Source organism: Corvus kubaryi, unplaced genomic scaffold (genome assembly GCF_017639235.1).
Source record: "Corvus kubaryi isolate FWS band 111438036 unplaced genomic scaffold, C.kubaryi_AGA036_p1.0 133, whole genome shotgun sequence".
NCBI lineage: Eukaryota > Metazoa > Chordata > Aves > Passeriformes > Corvidae > Corvus > Corvus kubaryi.
In genome coordinates, this window is record NW_024580667.1 from 26,321,828 (window position 1) to 26,345,549 (window position 23,722).

Genomic DNA, 23,722 nt, shown 5'->3' on the forward strand with positions numbered 1-23,722 from the left:
TTCATCACTGGTGATCCCCAAAATTGGCCTAATTCAACTGATTTCTCCCAGGAGCTGCTGATCCTGCAGATTGTTGATGCAGGTTCTAAGTTGTATCTCCTGTGGCTTGATTGTTTGCTCTGTGATTCTCCATCCTTTACTGCCTTTCTTCTAACCTCTGCCCAGTTGGTGAAGTTAGGTGTATCTTCTGAAGAATTACTTGGATTATTGCTTGAAAATACACCTAAATTAGAAGAAAATGTGACTAATTCTCTATATGCATTCTGTAGATTGTTTGTATTTTGTAGATTTATGCCTTGTAAAGATGTTTTTCCTTCTGGCTTCAAAGCTGCATTCATGCCTTATTCCCTCATACAGAAATTCGGTTGTGTTTTTATCTGTGTATTATATATAATTGAGGATGCAATAACAGAAGCGGCCCGCTGTAGAACTGCAGCTGGAGGATAAGCAACTTGTTGGTCACAAGATGGTGCAGGTGGAAGTACATAGGCATTGTTTACGGAAGTACGCTGGGTGTTGCCATCTTCTTGTATGGTGGATGTATGCTGCGCGCTGCCATTTTGCTGTACAGCAGAGGTAAGCTGTGTGCCACCATTTTGCAAAAACACAAGTCCCCTGCTCGCCACGGCAGTGGGGGATTCTATAGGATTTTGCATAAAAACAGACAACTGAGGGAGACTACACGCCGCAGCGACGGGTAAAGTATCACATTCTGCTTCTCTCTGGCTTGTCTGGGGTGGCTTTTGTTGTTTTGACCGCTCCAGTCCCAGGTCGGTCTGTGCCGTGGTTCGTGAATCAACCAGGGATGAACCCGCATTTCCCTGCAACCCCTCAGATGTTATCTGCTTTGCTTTTGCCATATCTGCTGCACCGGCAATTGTGTTTAACATTTCGGGCAGCTCATGATCTGTTACAGACTCCTTCTGTTCCATTTGAATTTTAGCTCCTGCCACCTGAGGAGGAGGTGGGGTCCCCTCCCGCTCCTGCGTGGGCTGCAGAGGCTGCGCGCAAGCTGTGTCGCTGTGAGAAGCTGCCGGCATTTTGCTGCGCTGTTCTACATGATTTTGATTAGGGAATTTGCTTGCCATAATTTCGTATACAACTCTGCAAACGGGAAGAAGCCTTGCAGCGGGACCATTTCCAAGAGAGGCTGTATTATATAGTCTTAGATGTACAGAATCTCAGAGATACCGAGATCTCTTAATTGGTTTTTTGGGACAGCTGTAGGGTGTTCTTTAACCATAGATTCTAGCTTATTAAGTGCATCTCTCTGCGATTTTGACATAACGTTATGAACTCAGGATTAACCCTGAAGCATATAATTCATACCTGACTTTGCCGTCAGAAATTTTCCTCAGTTCCCTCTGTTCCGTAACTGTTCAGAAGTACGGCCCTGTTCCTTTCACCAGCATTAGGGTCCGAGATCCTTTTTTCCCTGGGGAATATTCTTTTTCGTTTTCCAGCTCTAAGCTGCTTTTTCTTCTTTTCCAGTTCTAAGCTGCTTTTTCTTCTTTTTCCTCTCATTTCTTCAGGGAAGTCCAAACTCTGAGTCCTCACATGGGAGCACCAGTTATTCATTTTCTCTGTTTTGTTTCTTTTCTTCTTTGCCTCTGTTTCGTGAGTCCTTTTACTCAGAGTTCAGATTAAAACACAGGAGACACCAGGCTCCTTCTTCTAATTGATGTTTATTATTTCTTATCTACAGCACAGCTGCATGGGATATGCCTCTAAGTTAACAAGGTGACGATGGCCCCGAGTTCTAACTTCCAAGGCCATTTCAAGTCCACACTATCCAATTATGGAATGCCAACTAATCTATTTTTACTTATAATCCAATAACTAATTATTCATGATCCGCACTGTGGGCTTTTTGAACCAATACCAAAACACTGAGATTTGTGAAGAAGAAGGAGGAAAGAAGAAGAGCAAACCCACACCCAAAATCCTCCATCTTGTTACTAAATCCCATAAACCTAATTTTTCTACATCTCTACATATTCCACCCAGTGATATAACTTTAATTACACAGCAACAACCTCAGTGCTATCACATAATAAGGGAAGCCTTTCCCAAGCCCTCAGGTCAAATGCAGTGTGCTTTTGAAGATCATTGCCTGTCAGCACTGAAAGGCTGAAATTCTCTGAACCCAGGGTTCCAACAGGCTGCACCATGGTGGGATCATCACAGCAGGAAGTCTGCCTTCAGGTTTGGGATTACACTTCGGCATTAGCTGGAGGCTAGGACACAGTGCTTGGGAGAAGAGAGGTTAGATTGTGTCTATGTTATGTTTGAAGATAAAGTAAATGCTTAGGTCTGCAGTGGGCCTGAGAAAGCTCTTGACAAGGCTCTTCTAGGAGGACCCAGGTCCACTTTCTGCCTGGTGGCACCACCAGTAAGAGACACAGGATTGCCAAAAGCCAGGACTTTTCCTTGTTGCAAGTAAGCATGCTCTATACCAAACTACATGCACATGTATCCTTTAGCAGAGGTAGAAAATTTGGTAAAATCATTGCAATAAAGCAGAAAACATGCTCTTTGCTCTCTGACAGATCTCACCTTGCTAATGCCTTCCTGTCTCCATTGCCAAGGGTTAGTCAGCATCTGGCCCAGAAACGTGAGCGTGTGGGTCACACTCTACTGCCTTCACCAAACACCAGGGAAACACCCGTACCCAAAGGGGCCAAGATGGTTTAATGGTTGACTTGAAGAATCTTAAAACTAAAAACCTGTTTTCTAGCTATCCCTCTGACAACTAAAAGCTGCCAAACACATCATTTACTCTCTTCTGTCTTTCAGCTTTCCCTGTTTCTAAGACTAGAGTCTTGCTAACTATACTGACAGGATTCTACCAGAAATTGTCTGTAACCTCCCTGTGACAAGAGATGACACAAACAGCATTTACAATCCCTTCACTCCAACAGCTGTTTCAGAGACAGAAATGTTTTTTTTTTCCATGGGTAACATGGTCTGGGTAAAATCGGTTGGGAGACGCAAATATTAAAATAAAATGGAAGTATGGTAATGCCTTTTAATGGACAAATTAAGCTGAATGACAAACATGCGATTCTGCAATATAAATTTCACACAGAGGGCAAGTAAAATCTGAGCCACATGCAGCAATGGAACAAATTAATCTGATTTTCCCGTGCCACATATTTACCCCATAGAATCAAAAGAGCCTGAGAATGAAACATTGAAGTCAATTTCCTATTTTAACAAAGAAAGTACCCCTGTCATTTCCTCAGCTGGAAAGGGCATATTTTGATTGAGTCAGGGATTTACTTTCTTAAACAATGAAACACCTTCCTCCCTCCTTCTCCCCCTAGTTTATCATTGTTTAGACCAAGAGTGGAATAAACCAGAGAGATAAAGAGAGTAAGATTATCAGTATTTCTAGGGCAGAGATTTTACCCTTTATATGCTGCACTGAGCCACACAATCATGGAGCAAAAATTAAGCAACTGCAATTATTACCTGATCTTCATCTTTAATTCCCCCACCCAGTTACATTCACAGCAGTCCAATGGCTATAGTGGCTGTGCTAGTTTTGGCCTGACCCTGCGTTTTCACACCTCCCCAAGCAGCACCAACACAGCAGCATGTTAAAAAAACCTTTAAAAAAAAAAGTTAAGTCAAAAGAAGACCGTTGTTACCAGCTTTCCTGCCTTTAATGGGTTGGAAATAGGCCAAAAGCTGTGTGCTGGAGCTCAACAGTGAATTTGTACATACTGGACGACAGCTACAATCGAACATTATTACAGCTGCTGGGCACACACAGCTCTTTGAACCCACATCTCCTTACACACGCCAGTATAGTACAGCAGGCAAGGGACACCCCTCATGTGCAGATGGAGTCCTAGCCATAAAGCTTATTCCTCATGGGCAAAAGAAGTCTTCTCACAGTTCAGTTCCCAGCATTGTTCCCCTGCTGGACTGGTTGGGATTCCCTGGCAAAGTAAGAGCCAGCAGCAAGTAGCCCAGGCTGGCCACGACCACTGCTTAAGCAAAGTGGCACAACTCAGTGCTAGTATTTCTCCAGTGATTTTAGAGGAGAGAAAAAGCTTTGGGCTGAGATGCTGGAGCTCACAAGGCACTGGGCCCTAAGGTGGAAATGCAGTCCCGTTACTACTACTGTATTTGTTGCCACGGACCATTCTGACACCATGGAGTCCTGTGTTGAATGCACAGTGCTGAGTCCCCTCTCTGCCATCAGCTCTTTTCTTGCACTTGAAGTTTCTGCAACTTCAGACTCTTTTCAGCAGTATTACAGTCCTCCTCCCAGACCACCACATGAATACAAGCAGAAGAATTAACAAGGTCTCTGCACAAAAGGTAGCAGCCCACAAAACAAGACTTTCCCACCTTCATGTAAGGTTCTATACAGTCCTATTGCTCTAGCACATGACTGCCAGCAGAGCAACCTGCTGAAAAGGGCTGGCTCTTGTATCTTTTCTAATTTGGAATTTTGTTGCTTCAATCTCCTGGGTAAGTGTTCTGCACTTTACTAATATTTAACTTCCATATTTAAAAGCTTTGTAAAAAAACTGTTTCAATTTTGACATTTGATCATTTCTTTCTCTGGTTTGACTAAGGCAGTAGTTCAGTTTTAAGATGCACATGTTCCTTTGCTGCACTGTTTGTTCTCTTCTGCCCCATGAACATCCCTCCCCCCCTTGCAAAGTAAAAATTTGTGTCTTTCTCACCACTGCTACCTACACAAGTCCCATAGAGGAATTAGATCTGCTGCATGGTTTCCAATGCTATCTTTTTTATTTCCTTCTTACTGTAAGTCACCATAACTGTGCCTTTCTTCACAGAAGCACAAAGGTTTTCCCTGTTCTCCACTGCCTCTGCCAGCACCTGCTCCAAAACTCGCATCTGTGGTTGCTGCTTTCAGCTACTTACTGCACACTTGAATGAGCATCAGCTCACATCTGTCTTCACGACCAGCTAACGGTGCTCACCCAACTGCACCTAAGCATGTTTTACTGAGGGAAGCCTTCAGTGGGTCATGGATGACTGAGGAAAACCAGCAGCTCTGAAGCAGCAACTGGAGCAGAGCCAGTAGGACCCTGACCAGCAGTTGTCTGGTCCTGAGCTCTTTAAGCTCAGAGAATATCTATCCTTGCAGAAGCGGAAAAGCTGTGAGGCTCAAGGATTTCAGATACCTTTGTCTGTAGGAAGCAAGTGAAACCCTGAAACATTTTTCAACTTACACCACACCCCATGCCTTCTGCAGATGAGAGTGAAAGGAAAGGCCGAAGTCTGGGACCACAGACTTCCTCCTCCTCCTCCTCACACAGAGACCAGCCTAGTCGGAAGGAAACGTCTACTGTTTATCTCCACTTCAGAAAACAGACACAGCCTGTGGTGAAAAAACACAGGCAAAGCCCAAGGGAAACCCTGGGGATGAAAACAGCAACTTAGCATCAAACCTGCTCAGTATTTGTGGCTTATGACTAGGAAAGCTTGGCTTTTTTGGAGCCATGCTTTTATGCTGTGCAAGAGTCTGGTTCTGGACTGCCGTTCATTGCACTCTTGACAATAAGCAATACCAGCTTACAAAAACCACATGCCTGAAGGCGGCGTGGCAGGAGGGCACGTTCACAATGCACCCAAGCTCTCCTTGCACAACTTCTTTCCGGGCCCACACTCACATTTCTAAGATTTTCACTGTAAAAGTAAAACTGCAATTCTCAAAAGAGCAACTGCATCAGGAGATTGGGCTTTAGAAAAAAAAAAAAAAAAAGAACAACAACAAAAAAAGCCCTCAAAAGCCTGTATTTATTGTCAAAGTCTCTAAAATTATGAGATTTGACAATAAGACTTTTGTTCTTATGGTAACATGCAACTAGGCAACATGCAGCTTGACTTCTGCAGCCAGTAGATATTCAAAGTACTTTCCACATACAATAGGTGTCAATTTGACTTTATTTAAGGAAAAACGGGGAAAAAACAGTAATTTCCATAATACACAGAAGACAAGTTAGATAGCACTGCAAAAAAAAGGCTGAGTGTTTTACTTGTCACCAGTCTGCTTTGCAGCTCTACGATTAGTAATTTTAATGCAGTTTGTCATTTTGTATTATTGTTTAGCATCTTTATAATCAGCAGAGTTTGGGGTTATAAATCACAAAAAGTGTACTACTACTACTATGAAAAACTAAAAAACCCACAAAAATCACTTTCAAATAAACCATAAATATGTGATGCACATTAGTGTAACAAAACCATTTTTGTAAACATTTTCTCCAACATAACATGTGCATAAGATAAAAAATAAAAACACTGCAGTCATACAAGTTAGGGTTACTTTGACTTAAAGATACAGAAAATTATTACTTATTAAAGCTTAAAACTAAACCTAGGAGCTTTTCTTTTCTTCTTTGCTTACAAAAGCACTGTTTGAAGAGTTCGATGTTGGTATATGAAGTGGTTTTGTAATACTGTTTTTACCTTGCCATGTTGGCACTTCTGCGGAGGCAGAAGCTGCCAGATGGGCAGACCCACTGAAGGAAGGAGATTTCCACCCTCCCCCGGAGCCTCAAAACTTCAACAGCACATATCCATGACCTGGGCATCCCTACAGCACTGGAGCATCTTCTTCTAGGTGAATAGCATTAGCTTTCAAGGACTAGATTAATTTTGACCACATAGCACTGGAAGATTTAAATCACGCAGACTGACATTCGATCGAATCAGCTTCGGCAAACTACACTACAGGGCAGCTCTGTGATTACACCCATGTCTACCATCACGTTGCATTTTCAAGTCCCCTTTAGTTCATTATAGTACAAAAGGTTGATCGTTCTTCTGGCTGACCACACCAGGCCTGAAAAGAACACATCCTTCACCTTCGACACTATCCAAAAGTCATACAATTAAAAAAAAAATAGTTCTAGGTATTCCTCCGCCAGCAAATGTAAGGCTTTCTTGAGTTTTGATTCTTTTTGGGGGGTGGGGGAGTGGGGGTTGCTGTGTGCACATGCATGCGCTGGAGGTACGCATTTACCGCTCACTTTGCAACCATCTACGATGTTCGAAGGAGAGTCTTCAGCAGCAGCGCTGACTGGGGTTGAAGGATTTACAGCAGTCAGATTTGACACCAAAAGAAGGGTCTGTTGAGTCTGAGCTTTGCACACTTGGTGCTCTTGGCTCTTAATTGATTGTGTGACCAGTCGCTTGAGCCATCAGCTTGACTGAATTGAAGAATACGTGTTTAAAAAGCCCTACCTGTCATGCCATGAAGGAAAGTTAACCACAGCAGAAGACAAAGCCCATGAAACACTAAGAGCCTGTTCACTGAATGAACAGCTTAAGGCAGCTGTCAGCAAAGTACCCCACCAAAGGAATTAAGGAAAAAGAAAAAAAAGAAAACAAAAAGGAAAATGGCTGAATTGTGACACTGTGCATTATTACAACATCAACAGATTATTATACACTCAAGAGTTCTCAAGTAATGAACATGTAGCCACTAAACAAATTATTACTCTCAAGACATTTATTAAAAATGTCAGAACTTATTCATAAAATAAAACTGACTTAAAAAAAAAAAAAAAAGAAAGAAAAAAAGCCAGAGCTGGGATCTTACATCTAAACACAGGTATACGCTGTTTTTATGAATAAGCAGTATTAACTACATTCTTAAAAGAGTTTTAGTGCATTGCATTCTTAAAAAAGAAAAACATCACCGCCCCAAAATGTTTCCTACAACATTTAACAATTTATAGAACTAGCCTAGTTACTTTTACCTGCCTGTTACTAAGCCCACGTGTTAGAAGAGTGAAACCTCTGGTTTAGGCTAAATTCAGACTTCTATTAAGGATGAAACTGGTTTAAAAAATGCTTGCTTTACCAAATTTTGTAAGCAAATTACATTAATCAGTGTCTCACTGCCATACCGCTACAACTATTGCCCCCACGGACTACTCTCTCCTCCTGCTGAAGCTCGCTATGCAATAACAGTCAGAAACCTTTCAATCTGGTAGTTTTGGTATTAAGATTAAATTAGACATTAATGGTTTTCTTCTAAAAACGTATAAACTAAACCACCTCTTTTATTTTATGCATTAAAAACAATGAGGTAGGCACAAAAAATAAACATATGTAGTTTGGATTTTATTTCTCTTTTTTTCTTTTTTTTTCTTTTTTTTTTTAGTTCTGCGAGTGCAGACTGTGGTAAAACTGTTGTTGCACTTCTAGGTTTAAACAAAAATTAAACCTTTAACTGAGGCAGTGCTAATACTGTGACATAACCAAGTTCTGGCCTAACACAGAATCATTATAGAAAATGAATTTTTTTTTTCCTTTTTTTCTTTTTTTATCATCTGCACATGTTTCAGGCAACACCTGGTACACAGAAAATGACTAAAGTTATTGGCCAGGCCAAAATAAAACTGCAGAAACAAAAAAACCCTAAGAATTCCACCCCAAGCCCCTTCCCACCCTCCCTGTCCCCAAGAAGAAGTTATCCTAGTCACTGTGTCTTTCACATTTTATAAATATTAACTTCTTAAAACCTGCACCTTCCTCTTTGTCCACATATTGTCACATTACAAAAAAGAAATGTCAATTAAATACATTGTTAACATTACTAGACTAGATCTGCCCTCTGTTTCAGCCAGTCTGACTCTCTACACCACTTCTCACCTTCTCTTGCCTGCCTCCTGTCCACTCAACAAACAGCATATTCATGGTAAGCCTGGTTTGGTTTTCTTCCTTTTTTCCCCCTTCTCTGTTTTAACACTAACAAACAGAGTCCTTCAAATCCTAGGAATCCTGGAGCTGAAGGGAAAAGAAGACCTGTAGCTTTCTAGCGTGATCCCAAATCTCAAAGACATTGTAGCACCTGATGGCAATATCTTTACAGCACCAGCTGCGTCGCAGCCTCAGTTGAAAAACATAAAGAAACCTAACACCAGTGATGCCTGCACACACATTTACACAGAGTGCTGCATTCGTGCAGGTCTGTACTCCAGTTGAAAATAATTCCAAGTTATGAAGATCTCAGACTCTGGATGTCAGCAATTCCTCTCCAAATCCCACCGCTTCTACCAGCTCAGAAGTGAAGTCCTGCCAAGGGTCATGAAATAGACTTGACTGCTTCCACCTGACCGCACGGAGGCAAAGAAAACCTGCAAAGAAAAGAGATCAGCAAATTCAACAGGTAGGACAGCACTGGTTCTAATGTGCCTTCACTGTCCCCAGTATTTGCAGTGCAATTGCAGTGCTGGTCTGGGCTGATGGGGATGGAGTTGATGCTCCTCATGTGGCCTGTGGGTTCAGGGCTCTGCATCTGTGTTAAACAGTGTTGTTAACACACCAGTGTTTTGGCTACTGCTGAACAATACTTCACAGTATCAGGGCTTTCTCTCCAGCTCCCTCACCCCTAAAAGGCAAGAGGGCTGGGATGGGCAAGAGGCTGGAAGGGGACAATGCTGGGACAGTTGACCCAAACTGACCAAATAGATGTCCCATAATATAGAGCATCATGTACACCAATAAAGGCTCAGGGAAAGGGAGAGGATAGGAGGGACATTGTGGTGATGACATCTGTCTTCCCAAGAAAGCATTATGTGTGGAAAACATCTAAACATCCACCTGCCCATGGGAGACCGTGTATTAACTCTTTACTTTGTGTGGCTTGCACGTACAGCTTTTGCTGGCTTATTAAACTGTCCATATCTCGATCCATGAGTCTTTTTGCCTTCTGACTATTTTCTTTCCCTTCCATGGGAGAGGGGAGAGAGCTTGAGGCTGGCTGGGTGTTTAGCTGCTGGTCAGGGTCAACCCAACCTAAGTACCCAACTGAAGCACATGTTTATCATCTTGGCAACAAACTTGGTGGGAGGGAATGTACCTTGTCATTGCGTTCACATAAGAATTTGAGTCTTTGTGCCCTTTTGTGCATGAACACACCATCCAAGTGTCCAGTTTCCACCGACCGGATTTCGATAGCTTTTTCTCCCCAGCCCATGATCTGGTTAGATCGGATGTATGCTTTGGAGAGAAAACAGCACATTAGCATGGGCAGGGGGCAACAGGAAAAATGGAAAAAGCACAGAATATCCTGATACACTCTAGTTAAAAATTACCTGCATGTGTGTTATTGTAGCCACACACATGTTCAGAGTGCTATTTCTGTCCTCAGAACATGTACCTAAAAAATACCTTTTTTTATTTTAATTTCTTTTGCGTGCTTTCTATGTTATATACTTCTTCCTTGAGCATTTGTAACAAAGGAAACTCTATAACCTTTAATTAAACTGAGGGAACATTGAGTTTTTACACAGGCCTCTTCTCCAAGTCTGGGACAAAGAGATGGATTAATTAGGTGTTGACTAGGAGAAAGCAGAAGCCAAGGTTTAAATAGACTAAGCCCATCCACTACAGTGTGTCCCAAGCACCAGCTCTGTGTCTTACATGTTATTTTCCCTCCTTGAAGGAGTTTGTCAGCAAAAACAAAGAATGAGAGGGAAAGGTAAAACTAGAAAAAAATTACCTAGGCTCTCTTAATAGGAGTAATACTTGAAAAACTGATCTCCTTGCAAAAGCCAACTGAAAATCATTCCGTATATCTCTCAAGAGGTTCACATTAAACTCTCAAAGTAGAAATATTATTATTTGACATACTGCATTCCTTTGTGTACAAATAAAGCAACAAATCAAACATTTTTCCTTAGTGTCAGAGGGGAACAAGATTAGTAGTAGTGTGAGGAAAATAATCTATTTTTGACAGGAGTAAGAAAATTAAATAAAAAGTATAGTCACCAGCATTATGCAAAGGTATATTCACAAAGCAGTTTGATGGATAGTCTTAGGAATGCTGTCAAAAATAACATATGGGGAACTTAATGAAGACTAAGCTGTTGCCTCTGATTTGCATTCTTAACAGAAAAATAAAAACTACTTCCTAGCCAGAAAAATTTAAAAATACTTAATTTTGCAGTACTTTCCTTTTATATAACATATTCATATTAGTTTTCAGTGAAATTAAATCAAATTATCTACTACAATATAATGTACACCAACAGTGCATATACCATCCTGATGGAAAATTATTTATTTTTAAATATTTCACTAGTGCTAACTGGGCCAAATAGTTTCTAAAAATTGCCAGACAAGATGTTCAAATGGTGCTGGCTGCCTCAGTGCCATTTACTACTTCACAAGCATTCCAATCTCCAAAGGCTCTGGAATTTGCCAGCTGATATATTCTGCTTGCTTTTAGATCTAGTCAAGAGTTAATCAGCACAGGAGTGAACATGCTGTGCATGAAATGTCTTTAAATTTCCTCCTCCATTGTTGTTCCTGCTGCTCAAACAGCTATCAGCAGTCATCTCCCAATATGTGCAGGCATCCCACAGCCCATAAAATGCAATGTGCTTGCCCAACAAAAGGAAGGTGTGACCACAGCCCACGCTATGCTCCGCACTGAATTACAGCAGCACAAGCAAGAGGGATTCTGGTCTGTACTTGTGTACTACACTTATTGTTCTCACTCTCAACCTTATTTTGAGCTGGAGAGATGAGTAATCTGAAGGTGAATTAAAGACATCAAATGAGGTACACCTTTTGTTATCCACATGGACTTACCCATAATATTTTATTCCTCTGCCACTTTATATGCCTTTATACTGAAAGGTTTCTACAGCTTTGTGGCTATCTAGCAAAAATTCTGCAGCGGCCTACAGAGGTCATGGTGAGTTTTTCAATCATGAACTCCACAATTTGATTGTTTGGGTTTTGTTCACAAAAACTTCAGCCAAAACAGCTGTTTTCCAGAAATAATACAGCACTGACTTCAGATGTAGAAGCAGCACACTCGATGTTCCCTCCTTCTGCCCATGTGCACAGACTCACACTCCCTAAGAGCACATCGTACATGGCACACCAGAGGCACTTACCAACTGAAGTTGGCATTTCTCCCCACTGCAGAACCACATCCTTGGTTATCCTTCCGTATGTGTTGACGTAAACTCCTTCATCCTCGTAGCAGACCAGTAGCTCCATCCCATCCGTGTTTGGGAGAATGATGATTGCGTGAGGCTGGATACTACTCTGGATCTACAGAGACAGAAAGAGGAAACTTTTGTTTTAATGCTGCAGATCCTGTGCTAGAAGAAAGAAATGAGTGGGTTTTGGTTTTGGCTGACACATCAGGGATTCACAGAATTATAGAATGGATTGGGTTGGAAGGGACCCTAAAGATCATCTAGTCCCAAATTCACTCACTTTAGAAGCACTAGATCTGCTCCCCTCGAGCTAGACACCATACACGGTGACCAAGACCTGTAAACCCTTGAAGCATAAATCCTCTCATCCTAAGGCAGACATCTAAACCAAGGAAAGATTAATTCCTCTGTAGGGGTGCCTATTTCTTTTCATGGGCAGAAAGGGAGCCTGGAGCAAGCACTGCAGATGCAGACCTCAGATCTCTGCACTGCACTGGATAGTGCTTGGGGTGGCCCATCTGACACCTCTGTGTACAATGACCAACAGGAAATCTTGGTAACTAAGGCCACCTGGCCTTAGAACAAAAACTACCACTAAGGCCAACCCTTTTGAAACCCATCAGTGGGCTGTTGTGTCATTTGTGCTGCTGGGCATTTGCAGGGCACTTGGCCATTTACCTGCTACCCCTGGAACAGTCACACTGGTCCACGTCAGATCTGAGTGGGCAACTCCAGACCATAGAGACATACTGACTATGACGTGAGGACTGACAGTGAGGCACAAACCCCATGGCAAATGTGGCCATATCTGCTTAGACCCCTCCATCCAATTTACCACTGCAAACATCTGGCAGTGATCCACAGGGACAGCCAGACACATCAGTCATTTGGGGAAAGGAAGGGGTTGGGGCGGGGGGAGGAGGTGGTGTGATCCACCAGAAAGAAAGAGAAAAACCCAACCACAGCAGCAGCTCTTACATGTGTTGGTAGATAAATATCATAGACCGATCCTGAATCCACATCAACAGCATGGAAGCCAGCGCAGGAGCCATAGATCACTTTTAGTCTCTGGCCCTCTTCTACGGTTAGATCCACCAGCAATGGCTTATGTACCAATTCTCCAAATGACTGTGAGACAACCATCAGTGAGATTTACTTTAGTGCTTCGAAAAACAGTGGGGTTTATAAAAATATGCTCGCATGCACACATTGTGGGTTTATTCCTCCACATCCCTCTGGTCCCTAGACACCAGACCCATTAGGCTAACATGTCTCTCATGAATAAGGACAGATTACTCTGCAAACTGCTGCATTTCAATCACCTAAGCTATTTTCTGTCAGGTTTACTTGGCCTGTTTGCTTTTTTAGTAAGAATTGTTCTCCCCAAAGTTCAGGGCAATTCAGCACTCCTGTAGTACTTACTTCTATCTGCACAACCAACAGTAACTGTCTGTAAATCAGCCTGGCAATTATACCAAGCCAGCTAATTTCATTCTAGCAGCATTCAAAAATAGTCCCATAACAATGCTGAGTATCACTCAGAGCAAACAAAGACTTGTGATATTGTGTCATTATTAGTTTATGCTCGGTTACAATTTAGACCTTTAAGTGTATTGTCTCCTAGAATTAAAAAAAAAAACCCTCCTAAATTAAAATATAATACAAAGTTTGTGGAGATTTACCAAAGAACTTGGAACATGGCCATGATACAATGTCAGAACATTTTTGTAAAAGGGATAACTGCAAGTGGTTATGGGAAAATCCTACCTATGGCTGAAATATACTGTTACCTTAAAGGCCATAAATTTATGGTATGGCTTTGGTGCCCATGCATAGACTTCCACAGAACTCTTCAATGCAATTACCAAGAACTTGATTCTTTCATATTTTACTGAAATTAAAGAAAACAAAAAATAATTCAGCATAATTACAAAGTCATTCCAGTTACATCAAGAAAGAAGACAATTTATGTAAGTATGAAGAAATACTGAGAGTTTTAGTAACACTATATTTTAGGATTGCTACTTCTATGAAGTTAAGCTCTTTGATACATTTATGCTGCAAAAGTCATTACTCTTATTAGCAACTGACCATGCCACCATCTTTAGAATTAATTAGTCAGTACACACTTATTTCCACTTATTTTTTTCCACATTGGACAGTGCTTAGTCATCAAGACAGGAAAATGAATTTTCAGACAGGGACATTCCAATAAAAGAAGGCCGTGACTGTGGAAGAGTCCATTACTGGCAGTTCCAGTCACAGCACTGGCAGTGGTACTTTGAGCTGATGGAGAAACTACCCAGAGGAAAGGAGGAAGAAAAAAAAAATTACAACATAACTCAATTTCAAAAGCAAAAGGCAAGCTTGATAGTGGAGCACTTTCCTTTGTCCCTAAAGTCTGACATAACTCATTTGAGAAAAAGAAAAAAGATTCACAGAAATAATCAGAAATAAAGCATCATTACAATAATGATCCACACTACTGCTTGCTCTTTTAGCTGTGCAGGAAAGCAAGACTACTGAACTGTAAGTGTTAAGGGACTTGACACTTTTTCAACAGACAAAATAAATTCTCTCAACCTCCACAGCTGTACTGACTAAAAACAGAGCTTTTGTTCAGTCTTGTCTAGCTTACAAGACTTCCTGGAATTTTTTCACGGAGAAGAGGGGGGTGTTGAACAAAACCACCTCATCTGTGAAAGGGGACATTTGATAATTCTTATTATTTGCTCTGGGTGCTATCTGGGAATTCACCCAAATCTTAAGTTTCAAAAGAGCAATTTCTCATTTAGAGGAGCCAAAAGTTGCCTGAAGCAACTGAGATCCATAAATACCACTTCACCCTGACATCGGAGACCCCTGTTGCATCAAAGAGACAAGGAAGTGATCAGTGCCAGCTGCCTCGGTGACAGCGTCCAGACTGCAAGCCCAACTACTGGCAGAGCTGTCCTTCTTGGGAACTGAAGCGCAGCTGTCAAAGAGGCCTCTCACTACCTGAAAAAGTCTACTGTATTTCTGTGGTTCAGAGGGAAGTTCAGTGCCAGGCTGCAGCCCAGGGTAACAAACCCCTCTTCATCTGGAAGAGAATGCTCTTTGTTTCAGACGCTTCCCTGCTGGAAAGCCTCCTTTCAATAGCTGTTGATGTATTGTTAACAGGCCACTTCATTATGCTGCTGACACCCTGGGGTATGATACCAGAGAAGTGCATTATTAATTGTTTTTGGGGTCAAGCTCCTGGTTCAGCAGTCACTTACTGCCATTGTTATTGATTACGCCCCATTAGCAGGTTTTTCCAAGAGCACGAGCATGACAGGAGGAGACTGAGAACAGTTTGATTGCTGCTGCTCCACACCGACTGACACAGCTGGAAAGGAACTGAGCTGGCTCTTGGGAGAAAATCAAATCAGAGGCAACATCCAGTGCCCATTAGGATGCACCATGAAACCGAAGCAGCAGAAAGAGCTCTTGGTTCATATTCCCACCTGCAGGGCAGCAGGCTCACTGTATACTCTGCTGGCTGTGAATGCTACATGTCTTTCACCAGCTTTGGTGGAAGTTTCTATAGCCAAATCCATTTAAATTACTTAAAACCACTCAAAGGGCACCTGTCTAATGAAAACACACTTGATTCTGTAACTGTACTGCAGCAGATCTGAGATGGCATTAGGGAATTTCATGAGCTAAGGGGAATCAATGAATCATCCTGAAGTTAAAGACATGCCTCTGTTCCCAGATACTTCCCCAAAGCTCATCTGCTACCTGGGCTTCCTTTCTCCTCCCACTCTTTTTTTTTCCCCCAGTCTCTAAAATCTAATTAAAAAGAGACTTTTTTCAATCTATTCCAGCATGTAAATTCATCATGGTACAAGATCAGGGAAACCTGTTAGCAAAGAAAACAGTTGCTGGGGACAAGAATCCCTCTATTACCTAAAGGGTCTAATAGACCTGGTGAAATGTTACCAGCCCTCACTGCCCATATCAGCACCCTTCTGGAAGCTGCATCCATTACAGGAAGGAGACAGATGGGATTCGCACACTCTCCAGTTCCCAGCCCATCGTCTCACCACAAAATCCCTCTCATCTTCAATTTAACCCTGTAACTTGCCATCTATTTTGGTGCTTTGCCATCAAGTTCACCCTGAGAAACAGGTAAGACAGCTAGAAATAAAACCGACCGAACTTTAAACCCAATAGCTACATGCACTGCAGTTCCCTTTCTCAGCCATCCTTTGTCCCAACTATTTGATTACTGCATTTGCTACTCACCAACTTTATAGTGCACACAGCCTTCCAAGTCGCCCACCGTTGTCCAGCCCTGTTTCTTTTCTACTTCAGGATCGTTGTGAAGGATTTTATTTCTTAACCATGACAAATAGTAAACTCGCAACTTGTTCTTCTTACCTGGCCACAAAATTAAAACAATGGTTTATCTCCATAGGAAGATACTTGCAAAAAGCCCTACCCAGGCAAACAGAAAGCCCTGCAAAGCAAACCAAAACAACAATGAAGGAGAAAATGCTGCAACCACAGACATCTCCCTTAGCTTTTACATCCATAACAGCTTCACTCCAGACTCCACCCAGACACGCACTTTCCCGATAATCAATGACAGAGACACATGGCAATACTACACGAACATAAATGACAAACTCAAGGAAATAACTCTTCAGCTATCTGGTTCTTAGGACCTAGACAACTTCCACTAGAACAGGGAATTCCCACAACAAAAGCACAAGAGAGTCATGCACTGAGATTAAAATATATATATATATATATATAGCTGAGTCAGAATGGCTCTTTTTGACACAAAACTGGAGGAGAGCAGGAGGATGGAATATGAGACCTGAAACTTCATCTGCTTGCTAAAAGCTGATGACTGCTTTGTCAGCAGCCCTTCCCTTGAACTGCAAGGGTGTAATACTTATCAGACTGCACACAGAAACTGTGAAAGGTGTTTCTTCTCCACAGGTGAGAGAAGCTACCTGCCCAGGCTGCCCTATCTTCAACTGACAATGCATCTGCCACATCATCGAAATACGCCTCAGACTTTTAACTCTTGATAGGAGAAGGCCTCTTTAAATGAATGCAAGGTTCATGACAAACTTTATCAGTGATTCTTTAACAACTAATGGCCTACAAAGCATTTGCTGAACTAGTGAGAAGATAGTCCTAAATGCACATACACAAAGCTTGCATCCTCTTTTCTCCCGCTGCTTTGCTGCTTGAAGCCATTACAGTTCCACAGATGAAGCTGCGGCTGAGGAAGGGAGATCACCCCTGCTTTGACTAGGAGCCATTTAATAAGGCTCCATGAGGTCCTTGTGAAAGGAAAGGAAACAGGAGATGCTCTCAGGGACCCTACTTGTCAGCGGGGTAGCTCCATGCTTGTTCTTCACCAGCCACAATGAAGCGCCATGTGCCTGTCCAGTGTTTCTCAGCTGCTAGAGAAGTCACTGCAGTCACTGCTGGGCTGGCCAAGCGACACTGTACTGGTCTGTGCTGTCGAAAGCCACTTCCTATCAAGATGGTCCACCTGGCAGCCTGCTAGCCAGATCCAGCTATAGAGTTCCGCTAAATGTCTTTAATTTGTCATTTAAGTTTTCACAGGATGCCTGCTGACAGATTAGTTCACAGGTGGCTGCTCAGGGGATACTGGCTGCAGCAGGACATGAGGCCCAGGCATTGAGACCATCCTCCACATGGAGCTGGCTGTGCCGGTGCTGGCACAGACCCCCTACCCTGATGGCAGGGGATCCCCAACAGAGGTAGGCTTGTCAGGAAAAGCATCTGCAGGGGCTGAGGCAGCAACATGGGGAAGCACAGCTTGCAAACAGGCTTCTCCATCGACTCCAGCACCACAAGCCATTGCATTAAAAATACACACAGTCTAAAAGATCTTTTTATGACTACTTGGATGGGAAAGGACAGGAGGAAAAGAAGAGGCAGTTTCAAAGTAAAAAATCTGTTCACTGAGCTTAAATTTAAAGTGGAATTGGAGAGGTAATTGCAAATACTGGATCTGTCACTCAATTTTAAAAGCCCTTCTGTTCTGATGCCATGCAATGAAATGTGAAGTAACACTGCACCATCTATTGTTTATCTCCATTACAAATGGGACTATAGATTTGGCAGTAAATGAGTACCCTGATTTACTTCCTGACTTAAAATTTATTAAGCCATGTTTCATAAAGGGGTAAAGCCCTACCACTCCTGTAGCTTTCTCAAGATTTGGAGGACTAGAGCAGGAAACAGTATTTCCAGAAGTCCCACATGTAACCAAGGAAAGGTCCTTCCATGAAAACACTGCAAATTATAGCCACAAGGGCTCTTTTAAAAACACTGAAAAATAGGAAACATAGTTCATATCAGAAGCTACTGCAGTTCTGGGCAAGGAAGAACTCAGAGGGCTCAGGGTCAGTACAATGTTCCAAATGCTTTTAAAACCATCGTGAGTCCCTGTCCACAAGGAGATAAATTCTGCCTCAGATTTTTCCATGGTTGTAGCTTCCCCAGTAGCTTACTCAAACTCGAAGACTCAGAACAAACAGCACACATGGGAATTTCCCAGCACGCGGCTACATTTTTTCCCTTTGGTTCACATGATGTGCACCAGGGTATTTCTCTCCAACCAGAAATATTTTTCAAAACAACTGAGAAATATCTCAAGTGTGTTCCCATTGTGTTTTGGTGTCTAGACCACAAGGAAAAGTCACAAGACAGGAAATTCCTTTGCCTTTCTGCAGCCTGACACGAAAAGAGTTGGACCAGTTAGTTATATAAACATGGCTATGCATGTATTTCAACAAGTTTTGCTGCTCTTAATGTTCCCATTTGGAGTGCAGAGATCAGATCCTTCTCCTTGTAAAGCTCTACCAGTCAGTTTAAACAGCTCTCAGAAATCTGGTCTTTTTTATCTTTTGCAGGGGTCTAATCATTATGACCATTGAATAAGAAAGAAAACTCTGCTCCAGCCATCAAATGAACTAATCAGACAATGAATTCTATGAGAACTCCCAGGCTGGATTCTCCCACAGACATAGTTTCAAAGGCAAAGTCCTTTTCCCTATATTGAGTTTTTGTTTTTATTGTCACTGTGGTTTTTAATTATTGAGCAGGCAGATTCCAACCAGTTCTTCCACTTTGTCATCTCCTCCTACCTTCCTGGTGCCACCATCAGCCAGCTGGGCTGGCAAAACCCTCAGGGAGCCACAACTGGAGCGTGTTCTGTATGCATGTTGCCACTCTCTCCTCCAGCAGTTTTATGACTCTGCACTGTATCATCTCAGCAGAAGAAACCATGTTTTTTGCCTCTCAACAGCATGAACTGAAGAACCAATCAACTACTCTTGTTTTACCTGCACGGCTTTCTTGTACCATTTCTAGAAGGCTCAGCATCTCAGTATCAAAAGCTTTGTTGTCAAAAAGTTCTGTACTTCAAATATAAATTGGGTCAAGAATTGATATAATGTTTTCAGACTCAAGAGTGTGTCTATTAAAACCAAGTTTAGGTGACAATCCTCTTAAAATCCTAGCACACGGCAGCTTCTTCGCACAACGCAGTGACACCTTTCAAACCCTACCACCATCAGCACATCACTTCCCAAAAAACTCAGGGGAACATACAGCTGAGTGCACCACAGTGAGCTGAACAATACTCCCAGCGAAGCTGCAGCAGCGCGGGGACAAAGCTCAGAGGGAGTTCAATAACTAATCTGCCAAAACACACCATTTGCAGAAACATAACTTCATTCCAGCATCCCAATTTTGCCTGGAGTGGTGAAGCAACTCATCACAAATAAAAAGATGCTTAGGGAAGTCCAGCATGAGAGTAAAAAACTGAGATGTGGAGCACAGAAGGCAAAAGCAGGACATAAGGGGAAGCTTGGGCATAACAGCATTATGGTTTCACTGAATATGCTCCCCCAGCCCTGCCTTTCACTGGGCAAGGATGCCTCTTCTGCCTCATACTCCAGTAACCTCCCATAAAACACAGGAGATGGCACAGACACAAAGGCATAGAACAAAGATCAGCTGATTTCTTAAGGGTTAATGTAGCGTGTCTCCACAGAGGAAGCAATAGTTTTGAAGGAAACAAAGAAAACGGATGTGTCAGGGTACTCCAGTTGTGACTGACGCAAACATCAACAAACTTAAAACAATTATACACAAGACTGAATCACGGACACTTGTGAATTGTGTAGCATATGTTTCAAACCAACAGATTTTACACAAGTTGGATTATACAATATTTTTGTTTACAAGGTCTGCTATAGTATAAAATCTATCAAATGGTGCCTTTCCAACGGCTTATATTTTAACATACAGCACTAGACATCAAAAGGACACACAGCAGGTTGTGTATTTTTAAATGCTGCCTGATTCATCTTTTTCTTTTTATAGATTTCATAGCATAGCTGTATCTGAGAATGCAGCAAGTGACAAACCAACAAAATTCAGTTGTTCCAGACAGAAACAAATCCCATGTTGATGACAGCAGCATGGGCATGGGTCTTTGGATCTGTGGTAACACATGGCTAATGCATTAAATTCCACTAAATTGTCTACTGTGTGTCCTTTTGAATAAGTGTTGGGAGAGCCAGAGATCTCCTCCAGCAGACTCAGAGAGATTCTGGAGCCTCAACAAAATTTAGGTGAGTCTGAACAACAGCAAATCCTGTGAGAAACCTCATTTAACAACCTCTCCCAGTCACACACAGCACAGCAAAGACTTATTTCCCAAACAAACCAAAACAAAAGGAAGGTAAATGGCTGAACAACACCAGTGAAGAAAGACTAACAATGCACCACATCAAATTGTCTAACAGCAGGTTAACCTTATGCCATAACTTTCTAGAGTCTAAGAGTCTGCAATCTCAAGCTTCATACAACATATTTCTCATCAGCACACAGAAAACAAACACAAGCATCACCACCACCCTTCATCTCCCATTAATTTGTCATTCCCAAGTTCTACCCAGTGAGAGACCAGGCACCAATCTCCCTTCTTGCTCTCTGGTCATTTCCACACCATGTACACACCGTACTCCTCTCTCTCACACTTTTACTGCGCATCACACTTACTTCCCTATTTTGCAAGAGCTTTCCCCATTCTACAGATTCTAACGCACAAGAAAAATGTCTTTAAACCCAAGTAGCACACTGTGCTTTGGTTAGAAAGAGGCCAGGTTGAAGGCAATCATGACAGAGGGAAAGAATGCCATTTTCCCAAACTTCACAAAACATTAATTTCCAGCTCTCAAATACTGAACAAGGGAACAAAGCCAGACATTTCCCCCAACTTGTGCAGCATTTTTAAATGTCACCCCACAGAAGGAAGGACAGGGAGCAACCAGGCATGGGTGTTGTGTGGAAAATGATTCACTTGCAGAAATAAACTGTAGACTCAGAGAGGTGAAATGATGGAAAACCCACTGACTTCAGTCAGGACTTCCCCCTCAATACACAGGCTGCCAAGAAAATCTTTCTGCCATGCCATGCCAGATGGAGGAAAAATATAATGTTCAACAGTTAACTTTACCAGAAATTGTCACCAAGACATTCAGCCCTTCAAGTACATCCATTTGCTGGAATCGTCTTCGATTGATGAGCGGATAAACCTTCCCCTGTCCACTTCTGTCTAGCAGCATCAGACCACTTTCAGTGCCCACCAACAAGTTCACTCCTAGAAAAAACAAAGCCAGAGATCCAAGTTAGTAAGCACCTTTTCCACATATTCTGATGAAGTGATGATTGATACAGCAACTGACTTGTTTCAAGCAGGTCTAACCACTGCTGACTGGGTCTCATTTGCCTGCAGCCTAAAAGCTCTTACGATGCAGAGGCTCTCTACATTACCTGCCCACAGTGACTATTGACACCAAACGGTGTCCAAAAGAGTAAGAGACTGGAAGACCACGGAGAGCTTTCTAGAGCACCAGTTCCCAAACAAAAAGGCATGCTAATGTTGGAGGAGGAGTGAGGCACAAAGTGGTATGCAAGCCTGTGTATTCCAAATACGTATTAGCTGTTGTTAGGGGGGTGGTAGCAGGATGCTTTTGACATGGACATGGCAGTAAAAACAGTTCCCACTGGGAGAAACAGATTGTGGTGCAGCCCTCTTGTAAAAGGATAGGCACTGGGTTTGTTCCCAGCTTCACACCAATCTTTTCCATCTGAATGCTAAAACCAGAGGAACTACAGTAATCTCGTGTTTCCACAGGCTTCTCCTAAAGATCAAGCAAATATAGACGAGAGAAGTCAGTAGTCCAGTTTCTTTATACAAAGTTCCAAAGGTCCATTGGAACACTTTCCAAGAGACCATAAAACCTTACTATTTAAAATCAATTACTTTTTTTTTACATCATAGATATATATGAGACTAAGTTTTAAATTCCTATTGTGTTATCACTCTTAAATTTTATAACTATTTATTTGCAATAATATTTAAGTCCAGAAGCTCATAAATTTTGCAGAGACAGTTCAAATACACTACAGGAAATGGAAATCAAACCAAATGTATGACTCACTTTATTAGGCTTCCATGTTGCAATCCCAATATAAAACTTGCCATGCTTTAGCACAATAAAATAATGAAATAAGAAAAGCAAAACTCACACAAGATCATCATAGTTACACTGCTTAATGGTCTTAATCCCTAGTCAGACAATTAACCCCACACACAACTATACTGATGCCAATGGGCCATCTGGGCTGATCCCATAATGAACTTTTTCTGATAGAGCAGGTGTGCCCAGTGTCCAGGTGTGTGTGTGTGTCTCAGTGCAGTCTGCACCTACAGCAGTGACATGCCTTCTTACAGTACTGAAAAAGGGCATTACTGCTCACCTAAACAACACCCTGGATACCAGGCATGGGAGTGGCTTGCAAAAAGGAAGGCCTGACCCAGGGGACACCAAGTATCTCTGAAAGGGGAGAGAGTATTAGGGGGAAGCAGAGCTGCAGCCCAGAGGAAGTAATGATGGGGGCTGAGCTGCTGATGCTGAAGCACTCTTAAAAGCCTTTAGGTGGATGAGAAAAAAAGATGCAGCCCATAGTGAGTTCAGAAATTATCACGCATCTCTCCATTTTCCTCTCTCTAGCCTTCTCAGTAAGAAAACTTTAGAGGTCCCAGCAGCCTCAAGGCATTTTTTGCTTGGATTTACTCTTCTGCTACTTCTCCTGGGAGGCCTGTCACCCTCCAGGCTCTCCTTTAGCTGCTGACACCTCCTTCATCCCTCTGCTGCCCACCTCTTGCCTCCGCATCCCCCACATGGTTTGCACTAATCACAGAATCACTGGGTTGGAAGAGACCTTCAAGATCACTGAGTTCAACCCATGCCCCAGCACCATCTCAACTAAACCACGGCACTGAGTGCCACATCCAATCTTTTTTTAAACACTAGCTGGATCCCATCCCACAGCTCCCATGGGCAGTAGGCATTTCACCCAAGAGCATTTCACACAGACTCTCTCTCATACTGGGAGACATCATCAGATTGAGAAGCAGCAGAAGGAAGCAGGGAGAGCTAGACACACACAAGTCAGGGCTTAGCACAGGCTGAAGCAGCACCAAACCAGCCAAGGAGCTGCCCAGCAGCTGGTCTCCTTCCTGCAGCTCCAGTACCCATTGACTAAAGCTATAAGCTTCAACATGCATTTCTGCACTTTTTCCAGTGCGGGCTACAGTTCAAAGCAAGCCATGTGCAAACTGCTCCCTCAGGGTCCCTTCTCCTCTTTGCACATCAGGGCTCCATTGCTGCCACCTC

At 42.4% G+C, this 23,722-nt stretch overlaps 1 protein-coding gene across 12 annotated transcripts in view; it reads right to left on the reverse strand.

Moving 5' to 3' along the window:
• Nucleotides 1-5,913: 5,913 nt before the first annotated feature.
• Nucleotides 5,914-23,722, reverse strand: part of MAP4K4 (mitogen-activated protein kinase kinase kinase kinase 4) — a 166,586-nt gene continuing 148,777 nt past the window's right edge. For all 12 annotated transcript variants that reach the window (XM_042040228.1, XM_042040237.1, XM_042040211.1 and 9 more), the window contains 7 exons: nucleotides 21,496-21,639; nucleotides 16,224-16,358; nucleotides 13,745-13,845; nucleotides 12,933-13,082; nucleotides 11,907-12,066; nucleotides 9,860-9,999; nucleotides 5,914-9,134 (listed from right to left, as the gene is read on the reverse strand). In XM_042040228.1, coding sequence (XP_041896162.1) covers nucleotides 9,051-9,134; nucleotides 9,860-9,999; nucleotides 11,907-12,066; nucleotides 12,933-13,082; nucleotides 13,745-13,845; nucleotides 16,224-16,358; nucleotides 21,496-21,639 — 914 coding nt within the window. In that variant the 3' untranslated portion in view covers nucleotides 5,914-9,050. The remainder of the gene's footprint in view (nucleotides 9,135-9,859; nucleotides 10,000-11,906; nucleotides 12,067-12,932; nucleotides 13,083-13,744; nucleotides 13,846-16,223; nucleotides 16,359-21,495; nucleotides 21,640-23,722) is intronic.